Source organism: Mus caroli, chromosome 17 (assembly GCF_900094665.2).
Source record: "Mus caroli chromosome 17, CAROLI_EIJ_v1.1, whole genome shotgun sequence".
Lineage (NCBI taxonomy): Eukaryota > Metazoa > Chordata > Mammalia > Rodentia > Muridae > Mus > Mus caroli.
The window spans coordinates 71,173,321-71,187,159 of NC_034586.1; the positions used below are offsets into that span (position 1 = coordinate 71,173,321).

Genomic DNA, 13,839 nt, shown 5'->3' on the forward strand with positions numbered 1-13,839 from the left:
AACTCACTTTGTAGACCAGGCTGGCCTCGAACTCAGAAATCCGCCTGCCTCTGCCTCCCGAGTGCTGGGATTAAAGGCGTGCGCCACCACGCCCGGCTTTAAAATTATTATTCTATATTCTGAACCCATATACATGTACATCTGCCCTCCTCCTCCTCATCTGAAGACATGTAAGCATGTAATATGCTATTTTGGGAAATAGAAACTTTCTGATTATCTCAGTGTTGTAACATATCATGTAACAGTGAATTCACAGGGTTTTCTAAATAAGCACTGCACTTCCTTTTCTCAGTGCGAAGGTAAATTTAGTTCTGTCTGAGTCTGCTTGTCAGCCATTAGAAGACAAACCTTTTCACACAGTAGTTTTGCAAAACTTCCTTACATTTTGACTTTTAAAATGCTGTTCATTGTTTAACTATAGAAATGATCCTGCATGTCTCTTTTCAAATAAAGTTTTATTTTGTTTTCAATTATTTATATCCAATTGTGTCCATATGCACATGTATATGTGGTTCAGGGTCTGGGCATGTGTGAGCGCAGTGTCTGCAGAGTCCAAAAGAAGCAGGTGGTTGTCAGATACCCAACATGGGTGGTTCTGGAAGAGCAGTGTGTGCAGCTAGCCACTGGGCCATCCCTCTACCCCCGACAGTCTTGATTTCATCACTTAAACACAAACGTGAGGAATAACTAAAAGGGGGAGTTGCTGGGCTGCAGCTGAGTTACGGAGCTGATTGAAAGAGAAATGAATGCAGCTCTGCTATATGACGTGGTAAGAAGACAGCTCAATTTAGTCTGGCCAATATTCAGGACTAACATCTGCTATCACATGTTTGAAGCACAAATATTTCCTTCCAGGAAACAAGTGACCCTGAATTCTTTTTTTCCATTTTGTGTGACAGTTGTAAGTGCTTCCACTTCCTCTAGTAAAATAACCTTCTGGAAGGAATCCATTCTTAGGGAGAAAATTATAGATAGAGAATCTTCTAATTGTATTTGCAGCTCCAGAGTTGTTACATAAACACAAAGGACAATAGCATGAGACTACCATGTCCTGCCAAATTTCATTTTCAATCAAAATGTAAGCATTCCTGGCAGTTTAATGTGAGGGCCGAGATACGGATTTAAGGAACCCATGCGTCATTTTTCACAGGGATGTTGTATAGTTTTTATCCCTTAAAGTCTAGACACAGTCGATGGCATGTCTTACTGCTGTTTTCTTGCATAGTTGAAGAAAGGGATGGACTAATCTAAGATTCTAAACTAAACACAATCAGTTCCACGTTGCTCAGTGATGATATCTTTATGATTGCGAGATTGGAAAGGAGCCCTTTTGGATCTGGCCACACAGCCTTGGACATGGAGTCATTATAAAAAGGAGCAGAGTAGTTGCGGGAAGCCTTAGTCCCCACTCTCAACAACTGACTCGGTGACTTGCTACGTTACTGGCCTACTGTTTCCAAATAAATCAGGCATTTCAGCATCTAGATTCTTGATTTTGCACAGTGTCATAATAGCTGAAGGATAGGTTGGAAAAAATCAAACCTTTATTTCTCTAGCAAATATTTACAAAGTGGAAACATCTGTTTCAATTGTTGTGGGACAATGTCTGCTTCTCCTGGGGAAGCTGGGAAGCCAGGGCATTTTAATAAACCTTTCCATGAGTTAATACTTGATGCCTTGCTCCGACTCTTCCTGTCCTGTCTCTATTGGCCTTGCAAACTGGCCAGGAACAGCTCTTCCTCTTCCACGACTGCCTTATAGAACCCTCCATAATGACCCATGGCTAGAATGTTTTAAAAACTATGTGCTAGACTGGTTCTTCTAGAACTCAGAGTTGATCTCTTCAAAAATGGTCATCCCTGAAGCATATCCCTACTGTCATTACAGTCTCAAAAAAACTCTGCTGATGGGAAATGAATTGGTTATTCTACTATAAAATCATCTCTCTTTCCTATTCCAGTTCCATTGTCTGTGCGTTGATTCCTTTGTTCTTCAATACCTTTGGACAATTCCATGATGAAGGGGTGACCTTGACACCAACACATGGGATTTTACAACTGGCCCAAAGCTTCTCCGTTCATTGAGTTGTAGAAAATAAATACCTGAGCTGCTGAGTCTCCCACTGGCCTTGTAGCTAAGAGACACAGAGCATTTGGCTTCCCATTGGCTTTTACTCCTCGTGGTTCTTTCCCCCAAGTCCTCAGTGGATTCTAGACCAAGAAGGTTCTTGAGTTGGTGAGGGTGAGGTTGTACCAGGGGCAGCACTGTCTTGCAACCCAAGATGCACACATGTAAGCATTTTGAAGGGCACAGGAAAGATTCCAGTGGGACACTTACTCACCCAACCATCTCAGTGGGACACCTAACAATCCCTGGAACCAAGGACAGTCACTTTCATCAGGGAGCCCCTGAGGGCAGGAATGAGCACTGCCTGAGAGGATATGCCTCGGTAGAATGTCCTACCTGTGTTTCACAAACTCCCCAACGTTCTTCACCTGTATAACTTCAACCCCATGGCTCTAAATTAATGTGTTGGATTGGAAGGAAAGGCCAATTGTTACTCATTCATTGTTACTCATGTTCATGTCTTAAAACCACAGAGTTGTCATTGTTAGCCATCTTTCCTGCAGATGGTTAACAGGACATACTAGAACCAACCTAAGAAAAATAACTGAAATGCACTGATAAACTGTGTGCTGGGAATATATTGAATTCTGTTCCAGCACCATGTGTTTTTGGAGACTTCTATTGATGTGTGTAAAAATTCCAGCCTATAGTTAGTTATGCCTGGAAAACAACAGATAAATATTTCTTCTTCAAGAAATTGGTAGTCATAAGGAGGATTGTGTTAAACCCCAATTTTACAGCCTTCAGTTCACCCGGAATCATTGTGCTAGTATGTTTATTCACTTTCTGATGAATTCGTTTTACTTTTGCCTATTTGGGTTTTCCAGGTTTTAAGAAAGTGGCCAGGAAAATGTGTATAGGAATCTCAGTGGTTAACAAACCAAGAGCTTTAAATGCCAGTCATTTTCAAAGAAGGCATCTACTATAATGGATAAACAATAACTGGAGATGTCTTGGTTGTTTATTTTCCTACTATGAAATTCCCACAGGAGAATTTCTACCTGAGAGTCTATGCACACAAGCCAGTGAAACTCTTTTAACCTTTGACCTTCAGGGTTAACGGCAGAGCCATCTCTCCAGCTCTATCCCTGTCAGATATATGACTTCATTGTGAATGGTAGGAATAATATTCATGACTAACTCCTTGGAGCTGCACATAAAGTGACATGTTACTGAGATCGTTTCTTTTCAGTTCTCAAGTTGGAACTCTGTTTCTATTTTACACTTGTAAAAAAAAAAGCGTGGTCTAGAAATGACTGAGTAACTTATCGCATACTACAGGGCTATAAATGATTTTAGAATTTATACCTCTTTCTGACTTCGAGCCATCAAAGCACTTGGCTGTACTTTCCACACTCTGCCATTATACTTTCCTGCAGGATTCGTTGGAGACGGGATATCTTAGATGGGGCACTTCATCTCAGAAAGGCGCTTTTGCATCCTGCATCTCTTGGTTAATTAAGCTCATTTTTATGCCTTCCTAGGCATCTCCATCACCGTGGTGTGATGACAAGCGATGGCATGGGCTGGGATGAGAATTTGAGCAGTGCAGTTTTGGAGGAAGCAGGAAGTGTCATGGGAGCATCAGTAGGGAAGCAAGGAGGGATGGAACAGATTTAAGGGACGGTTCTACTTTGATAAGGCAAAGTGTGATCACCTTAACATTATAATATTCATTATAATATTCATGTAGAAGTTTTAGGACTCTGGAGAGTAGAAGTAAAATTTTGCATCGGCTTAGTCGCTTCTAGGGAACTCAGATTTGAACTGCTAATGAATAGAAAGTCCTCATGCATTTCTCATTAGGAGAGATCGTGTGATGACTCAAACTCCCTCACTTTGGAAGAAATAATTAGAGAAAGTAGCCAAGGAGCTAAAGGGGTCTGCAACCCTATAGGAGGATCAACAATATGAACTAACAAGTACTCCACAGAACTGTGTCTCTAGTTGCATATGTAGCAGAGGATGGCCTAGTTGGCCATCAATGGGAGGAGAGGCCCTTGGTCTTGAGAAGATCATATGCCCCAGTACAGGGGAATGCCAGGGCCAGGAAGCAGGAGTGGGTGGGTTGGGCAGGGCAGGGGGGGGGTATAGGGTACTTTGGGGATAACATTTGAAATGTAAATGATGAAAATATCTAATAAAAATGTATTTTAAAAAAACATAAAAAAAAATTCAGAGGAACTCTTTGATAGGCCATGGAGGAAGTCACTTTACAAAGGATTGATCTTCCTACACCCTTCATCATGGAAGACTTCTGAGTTTCTGTTTAGTTCATCTTCTAACTTGATTCACTGGGAATGGGCAACGCATTTAGGGGGAAGCTATCTGATCAGTCATAAAGTAGCTGCCTGAGTTTGCAGTTAAACTGAGAGCCCACCGTGTTCTGGCTACGTGCCTACAATATGAAGCTCAGCTTCTTGTGAAACGCAAAGCTTTGTCTCCTGGGTACAGTGAAATGCCCACTGAGGTGGGGTTTTTCACCTTGTTTTGTTCCTTTTTTAAGAAATCAACGAATGTACTGTGAACCCGGACATTTGCGGAGCAGGACACTGCATCAACCTGCCAGTGCGGTATACCTGCATATGCTACGAGGGCTACAAGTTCAGTGAACAGCTGAGGAAATGTGTCGGTAAGGAACACATGTGGTAGGCAGACTATTGAGTAGGAAACAGTTGCATACTTGGAATGTTTCTTAATTTTAATCATCTTGGGAAAACATTCGTTTATTTTATAAAGGGAGCTTCAAAAAATTGTTTTAAAAGAAGTAGTTTGCCCAAACCCCAGGATTCTCTTATTTCTGTGTTTAATGCCACTAACCTTGCTACAGGTAGGACATTTCTATAAATGTGGGCTGCTTTACAAAAGTAAATGAAATATAAACTCCAGCAAATTACACCTGCAACCATGTATTTTGCCCAAACGAACACTGAAGCATGCAGCGGTAATAAATTCATGCATACATGCAAAGTCTGGTTTCTGATAGGGGTTTCTAAATCCTAATCTCTTAATGCATGAAGAGTGGATTCCTAAGTGAGTCGGGGGGTGGGGAGGAGTGTCTCATAGTTGTTATAGAATTATTAGTCAATGATTACAATGTATTAACTCTAAATTTATTTTAACCCTTTAAAATAAAATGTACTATGTTTTAAGACATGGGCAATAAAGTAATGAGAGAGAGAGAGAGAGAGAGAGAGAGAGAGAGAGAGAGAGAGAGAGAGAGAGACACAGAGAGAGACAGAGAGAGACAGAGAGAGACTCCTGGCACTACTTTACTGTATGCATTTCCTGTATGTATGTTTATGTGTAGGTAGGTGGATGAGACGCCCCACTGGCATTGACTTTCTCATGCAGCTGTCACGTGTCACCTTTAGAACCTAAGTTACTAATCAAGAAAGGTAGTAGAGATTGTCATGGCCCAGCAATGACTCAGAGTGCATTGCTGGTGGATTCTCCCTGAATTTCCTGGTGAAGGGGAAATTCCAGTACTTGGTGCCCCCGCTCATCAGGAAAACCTTCTCTATTGAGCCGAAATCTGTATTTCTGAAGCACTAGTGATAGGTTTTGTGGGGGTTTTTGTTGTTGTTGTTATATTGTTTTAAGTCCTACCCCTTGAGTCCTACACTCCTTTGGCTCATTTCCCCTTTGGCTGTTCCTTTTGCTTATAAAGATCTCTCTGATCCCCAGGGGAAGGTGTTGATATTTGGTGCATCACGGGACAAAGGAACAGGGTCCTGAAACCCAGCTCTAATTTCGCCTGTTGTGTTTTTGTTAACAGACATTGATGAATGTGCTCAGGTCCAGCACCTCTGCTCCCAGGGTCGCTGTGAGAACACAGAGGGAAGTTTCCTGTGTATCTGCCCGGCAGGGTTTATGGCCAGTGAGGAGGGTACTAACTGTATAGGTAATAATGACGTTCTTCTTGATGTTGGTTCTTGGGGGATGGACAAGTTCAGTGCTCATACAAACATTCCAACACTTATTATTATTATTATTATTATTATTATTATTATTATTATTATTATTAAACATCGGCTGTTATGTAGCAGTCTGCTTGGTGCTCAGAGACAACACTTTTGTTAGAGTAACTTGGAGTCAAGCTTCCTCTGGGTGTTGTGGGACTGGTTGTGGAGCTAGTGCCCAAGGTCAAGGCAACACTTTGGAAGGAAACTATCAAAGGTGTACGATAAAAGAGGTTATTTTGGATTTACCACCACCATTATGTAAATCTAAACATGTGACTTGAGAGCTTGCTGAATACATTAAAGAAATGATGGTATAAACCAGATATTTCATTATCATACTTAAGTAGATAGGAGATAGAAGTAGAAAGTGGTATCTTTGCAAAGCATAACTGGTACAGTCACTGTGGAAAACAGTGTGTAGATTTCTAAAAAACAAAAAAAATCCCTATAAATAGAATGACCATATATAATCCAGCTATACCATCTCTTAACATGTACCCCGAAGACTCTGTATCCTGCCATGAATACAGCTACACACTTATAGCTATTACTGTACTGTTTACAGTAGTCAGGAATTGGAACCAGCCTAGGTAATCGGTATCAACAAATGAATGGATAATGAAAAGAGAGAGAGAGAGAGAAAACACACACACACACTAGAAGTGTCTTTCAGCTCTAATGAAAAATGAAATTACTAAAATTTCTAGAAAATACTAAGTGCTTTTTATACTTAGAAAACCAAATGCTGCATGTTCTTTTTATATGCAGCTCCTAAGTATGTATGTATGTATGAATGTATGTATATATGCATGTATGTATGTATGTATGTATGTATGTTTTCATATGGAAATGAGTAGGAAGAGGGTTGAAAAAAGCAGAAAGGGACCCATGAGAAGGGGGGAGAAGGAGACTTAAAGATGGGGTGGAAGGTGGTGACATCCATGTGGAGATGGGGCGTGATGGGGAGGAGGTATGGGATGTGGAGCAGTTAGAGGGTGGGAGGGGAGGGGCGGTGAATGGAATGTGGAGTGTAAAAAATGAATTACAAATAAAATTAAATTAAAAAAGAAATAAATACATAAGTAAGTAAATAAAAAGTAAGATATGGGGGAGCTTATAGAAAATATATGGCATGGAAGCATATTGGGAAAGGAAGGATGCAGGTTGGGGCAGCATTAGGGAGAAGGGGTCGGGTAGGGGAGCAGGTTGGAAGGGGTAGAAAGGAAAACAAAATTAAATGTTTGTAAAGGCCATAAAGGAACTCTACCACTTGGTGTCCTAATTAGAAACTGGAGAGAGAACCATAACAACTAAAAATGACTCATCCCAGACCATACTTTATGTTTCATGCAGATGTGGATGAATGCCAGAGGCCTGATGTGTGTAGGGATGGCCGCTGTATCAACACCGCTGGGGCCTTCCGGTGTGAATACTGTGACAGTGGGTACCGGATGTCACGAAGAGGCTACTGTGAGGGTGAGTGTGTTGACCATACAGAGAGACCTGTGACTTGAGTCTCAGCAATGTAGCTGGGTCTAGAGCCAGGACTGGAAGGCAGTTGCCGTGGGTTTTGCAGTTCTTCTCAGTTCTGCCCGTGACCCAGTGAGTCCTTGGTCCCTTCACAAAGTTCAAAGCCTCTCTCTCTGCTCACAGCCTCTGCCTGACTTCCATGGCTCTGTCTGCCTTATTTCCTACATTGACATTCTCATTACTTTTTACCTTGGCATCTGTCTTTCCTAGTGTTTGCAGTTGTAAGCACAGTTAATTGGTGATTATTCTGGATTGAGGCCAGACTTCATTATACTGTCTGGCTGCTCACTCGTCTGTGAATACAGTGCAGGTGGAACCTGGGGTCATTTTTCATTTCCCCCTTCCCATCATGTAGCATTCTTTTGTCTTAACTGTCTTCTTTTACATGTATTCTGGAACTTTCCTGCAGACTGTTTGAAACTCTGTCTGACCAATTTGGAGCCAGAGACTAATAGTGCTAGATAACATTTCTTCATTACACGATAGAGATGGCACTCATTAGAGAAATGTCTTGTAAACTGTACAGTGTGGTCAGAATTATGTTCTAATTGGTATTTCTGTTGGTGCAGATGTTCATCTTACATCAGTTCTTCTTCCTCTTCCTCCTCCTCCTCTTCTTCTTCCTCCTCCTCTTCTTCTTCTTTGGTAATTATTTTTCCCCAGAGAGATTAACTTCTGCAGCAATCTTGGCATGGACCCACAAGAGCAAAGACTTAGGTCCCTGACCTGGTGTTTGGAGGGTTTAGAGTTAGATGTGGTATTGGATCCTGGCACTCCCTGGCTAGCTGGTGCAGCTGCCTGAAGCTCTACATCTTGTCCACTGTGGGCAGACTTCTATAGCTAAGGAGGGAGTAGGCTCAGTGGACTAGTCTTCTCTCAGCTGTCCCTTGGCTTCTGCATATTGGCTCCCTTCACACTCAGATGACCTAGGCCTGGAAGGAGAACTAATTAGACATTTCTTGGCAGTCCATACCTGCCTGTCCTGCTGGCCTCTTGCCTCAGCCCCTTGGGTTCTAACTCTAGAGACAAGTGGGAGTGTTGTGTGTTGCTGGGCTTCTGATCAGTTTGGAGCTGAGCAGAGCCATGAACCTTCCCATCTGTGGCCCCGTGCCACTGGACAAACACCAAAGTGTCCCCACTGTCCTCTTCTAGGGAATCCTCCCTCTGCAGTAGAGAGTGTGAGCCTAGAAAATCGTGGGAGGGACTCAACTGACAACCCTCATTCGTAGTAACTGTCGGGTCTAAACCTTAGTTCATCGTCTGTAAATGGAGAGCCATGAAGTCAATCGACAGGGTCATTACTAGCATCAACGTGTGTAGCTGAAGCCTTTATGCTATTTGTCATCTTCCTCTTTTAGTGTCTTTATGTCCTCTTCCATGATTCTTTGTTCTTGGCCCAAGCAGAAATGTGCTAGAAATTGAAGATACATTTGACAAATATTCATTAACAAAAAGAAAACCAAACACTAATCCTTAATTATGGTCTGTATACAGTCCCAAAGAAGAGAGAGGAGGCTGATTATGGGATGGATCCCCGGATGTGGCAGTCTCCTGAATAGAATATTCAGTAATACTCAATCTATAGGAATTATTTAACTCTAGTTAACATGTCACCAGGGTTCCCTGGGTGTGCATCAATCTATCTACACAAAAAGCCTCGAAGAGAAAAAGAGACCCAATAATATGTGACTGTTTTTAATCCCATGGTGGACCAGAACCAAAGGTCCCCAGGTCTCTGGCTCCCTGAAGCTTGTCTAAGATGTCATTAAGGAAGCTGCTTTCAAACAGAGTTGAGTCTCCAAGGATACCATTTGTAATTTTCAGACATTATCTCATTTGCCCTTAAAATGTCACAAGGCAGGTGGCCCTGGCTTTGTAGCTGAAGGCCAAGCAGGAAGTGCTGTAGCGTATCTGCAGGTGCTGCCCGACACCTCAACACAGAGCAGCCTGTGGCAATCTGATGAGAGAGAGAGAGAGAGAGAGAGAGAGAGAGAGCACAACAGTGTGTCATGTAGTTACAGCAATGACTCAGTGCTTTTGTTTTGTCTCCATAATATTCCCTTTAAGCATCTTTCGTGCGCAGAAGTTTCTCTCACAAAGTATTCTTAAAGGTATCTAGAATGAAGACCGCAAGTGTCTGTGATTACTTAATCAGTGAGCCAATTCTGCTTATTTCCACTTTCGTCTTTTACCTTGGATCCTAAAAGTGTGTTTCCATAAGTATGTTCTGGGGGGTCTTCTCTTATACATTTTGTATTGGGAAACTTAGACATTGCATGTGCTTCTCTAAGTACAAAATTCTTCTCCAGGAAAATAGACTTCTATTGTATGGAGACAGTGACTCCGGACTGGTATCATTTTAAACTAGAGCCCCTTCTTCCCCTCTTTTATTTTTCAAGTGTCTTGAAAAAAAAAAGATGCCATGCCTAGGACTGAGAGGATGGTTCAGTAGGTAAAGGAGTTTTCTAGCAAGCATGGTGACCTGAGCTTAGTCCCCAGGACCCACAGGGTGGGAGTAGAGAAGCAATTCCAACAAGTTTTTTTTCTCAAATACATGTGTGTGTGTGTGTGTGTGTGTGCGCGCGCGCACCTACCTGAGTACCTCTGAGAAAATGTCAACCATATTTAAAGCGGTTTCTCTCTCTCAAAAAAAAAAAAAAAAGAATTACATTTAATAAAGTCACTTAGCAGCACACAGTAAAGCTGACATTTAATGGGAGAGTTCACAAATAGTCATATCACCTCTTCTAGAAAAATTTTGCAGTATCTGGTGAGTTCATTTTCCCCTCCTTCTCTTTATGCGCCTAAGAATTCATCTACTATGATACTTAATTCACTCAATCCTAGAATGCCCTCTATTCTATGGAAGCAAAAGAGACGGTATGTCTCTGGAGAAAACGTCCACTGCATAGACATGTGGCCTCCTCACTCTCATCCTCATTGTTTGTGTTTCTTTCTGGCAAGCTTTGCTATCACTTGAAAGATTTGGTCCACGGTGTGGCCCCAGACAACCCACTGACTCCCAGGGTGGAAACGGCCACCCTTCCAAAGTGTAGCTGCAACCAGCTTTATCTGTGTGTTCCTGTTGGATATTTGCCACTAGACCCAGAGCCCTACCTAATTATCTTCTTTCCTGAAATATAAGATCTTTTTCTCACTCTCGTGATGAAATTCAGTGCTTGTGTTGGGCTTCTGATAAAATGTTCACTACCTAACTTCCCAATTTTTCAGATATTGATGAGTGTCTGAAGCCAAGCACTTGTCCCGAAGAACAGTGTGTGAACTCCCCCGGCTCTTACCAGTGTGTGCCCTGCACAGAGGGGTTCCGCGGCTGGAATGGACAATGCCTTGGTAGGTACCACCACACCCCCATCAGGATTTCATTTCTTTGAAAATAAAAGCAAAATTTAAGAGATGACTGTGGTTCTCAGAAAAGTTTTGAGTAATTTTTAATCATGGAGGATGTAAGAGAATGAGTTGGTGCAGGAGAAATGAAGCTCTAGAAGGGGCAAATAGTTCTGAGGGACCCAAACTCTCCCTAATAAGATCTTAAATGAAATAAAACAAAATGGTCAATATTACAGGAAAGAAAGATGGAGAGGAAAAGACATAGAAAGGGAAGTGTATGCCCACAATCCCAGCTCTTTGGGAGGCAGAAGCAGAGAGATTGTTGTTTACCAGCCTAGGGTACCTAGCAAGATCTCTCAAAATGGCTGGAGACGTAGCTCAGTGGTAGCGCTCTTGCCTAGCTTGTGTAAGTTCCTGTGTTCAATTTCTAGTATTGGACTAAAGGGAAGAAGATGTAGTGAGATGGAGTGGAAGAGAGAGAGGCAGGGCACAGCCAGAAGCTGGCATGGCACACACGGAGCTGAAACCAAGGTAGAACTCGAGGAGCTGAAGAAGAGACAGCCTCTCTATTACTGGGGTCCTCTGCCCTTGTGCATCTGTTTGCCTGTGATTATTTTGTTTCAAGCTGAGATCTTAGTTCTGGGAAGAAGTTTTCAGTTGTCAAGAGCACAGGATGTTCTTGCCGGACACTGGTTCAGTTTCCACAAACCACACGGCATCTTACAATTAACCTGTTACTCCAGTTGACCCCAGTTCCAGGGTTCCGTTACCATCATCTGGCCTTGAGAGCACAGCATACATTTGGTTCACATACTTACATGCAAGAAAATACTTAGATACATAAATATTTAAGAAAATAAGTCTCTTTTTCAAGAAGTTGACATCTTTCTACTTTATGCCAGAACTTTGAATGTATGAGTTTAGCATATCACTCGTTCCTACTTTAATTTCTCCCCAATTGTGTAGTAAACACACACACACACACACACACACAATGGTTTCACATACTGAAATACATTGAGAGGCAAAACGGATCATAAAACAGTGTCCTCTCAAATACTTCTTAATGAACATTTAAATGGGTAAGAAAGGGAGACAGACCATTTCTGAGAGGGCAAGATGTGTGCCAGAGGCTTAGGAAAAAATGAACTTGATTGTGCAGAATAAGGCCAAAGTAGTTGATCTCAGAGAACAGAGAAAACATGCTGCACGATGTGGGGATGGAGGAGGCGGGGCCTTCCACTCAGTCACACATGCTGATTTGTATTCTGCGAAGTCTGGGAAGACATTCAGGTGCTTTAGAGGGACAAAGATTAGTTGGCAACAGAGGCACCCCCAATGTCAGAGCTTTGGCTTCATCACCAGACATCAGGACCTGTGTAGTCATTGTTGCTGGTACAGTTGTCATTGTCCTAAAACACTACCTACATTCCCATCTACATCCCCGTCTGCATCCACATCCCCCAGAAGCTCCAACCAATGGCACTGTGAGATGTATAACTTTGAGGAAAAGAAGAAAAGGTTTCTGTCCATTCACTGTTTATTGATAAGCAGTGATCCCTGTCATTGGTGCTACTCAGAAAGCGCACTGGGTTTTAGTTTTCCCATCCGACATAGGTTTCCGAGTTCTTTTGGTGTTCTCATTTTCACACACTGGTGTGTACGACCCAGAAGCTGTGCCTTGACTAACCATAGTTCACAAGAGTACAAACACATCCTGACTCGTGGATTCACTAATGTTATGTGTCTACTCAAACTGATGAGTAAGCAAGCAATGCTTCTTGAGTAGAAATAACGGTGTAGCCATTGTTGCTGGTACAGTTGCCTTATTCTAAAACACCATCTACATTCCCATCTACATCCCCATCTGCATCCACATCCCCAAGAAGCTCCAACCAATGGGACTGTAGTTCTTATAGTTCGGTCTGTTGCTCAGCTAGACCAGTGTCACACTTGTGCTCCTTGTCTGCCTTGCTGTCTGTCTTCCATGATTAAGGACAGGCAGTGTGCTTTCTCCTGCTTTGGGCAGAATGTCAGGCTCTATAATACATAGATCAAGATCTGCTTCCAACATAGAGTTACCACTCCTTCATTGTCATATTAAACTGGCCATGCTCTTCAATTTCCCACGAGGGATTTTTATAGATTACTGAAATCTATTTTTCCATCTTAATCTTTTCATTAGAAATAGAGTTTCCAGGGTTGAAAAAGATGAGTGGGAATGAAAGCAGATAACTATATACCCATGGATATATTTTATTTCAATGCCTATTAGGGATGGTTTGGGTCAGTAAGAATTATTTGCTCCTTTTAGAATTTCCTGGTCTCCATGCCAACTCATCTTGTGCATGCCACCATGCCACACACACACACACACACACACACACACACACACACACGTAGGGGGCTGTGACAGAGAGCAATCTGGGTTGAATTCTAAAAGTTTCGGACAATGCTAATGACTGCTGAGCTCTACCTTCTTGTGCCTTTACTTTTCAGCTCTCACCTCCATACGTGGGTACTCTAAATTGCTTTTTAGAAGGTGCAGTATTAGCCAAGCAATTTAGAGTACCCACGTGTCTTAATCTCAGCTTCTCTGAGGGTAAAACAAGAGGAATATGAATTTGAGGACAGCCTAAAACACAAAGCAAGTTCCAGGCCAACCTGAAGTGTATATTGAGACCGAATCCCAAAACAGTCCTCTTTCCCAGTGGTTCTCAACCTGTGGGCCACATTCCCCTTTTGGGGGGGGGTCAAGTGACCCATTCACAGGGGTCACCTAAGTCCATTGGAAAATACAGATATTTACATTACAATTGATAACAATAGCAAAAGTACATTTAAGAAGTAGCAATGAAGTAAGTTATGG

At 42.2% G+C, this 13,839-nt stretch overlaps 1 protein-coding gene across 5 annotated transcripts in view; it reads left to right on the forward strand.

The window, feature by feature from the left end:
- The window catches only part of Ltbp1 (latent transforming growth factor beta binding protein 1), a 387,543-nt gene that overhangs the window by 281,744 nt on the left and 91,960 nt on the right, over positions 1-13,839 (forward strand). For all 5 annotated transcript variants that reach the window (XM_021185976.2, XM_021185979.2, XM_029471038.1 and 2 more), the window contains 4 exons: positions 4,634-4,759; positions 5,906-6,031; positions 7,446-7,568; positions 10,854-10,973. In XM_021185976.2, coding sequence (XP_021041635.1) covers positions 4,634-4,759; positions 5,906-6,031; positions 7,446-7,568; positions 10,854-10,973 — 495 coding nt within the window. The remainder of the gene's footprint in view (positions 1-4,633; positions 4,760-5,905; positions 6,032-7,445; positions 7,569-10,853; positions 10,974-13,839) is intronic.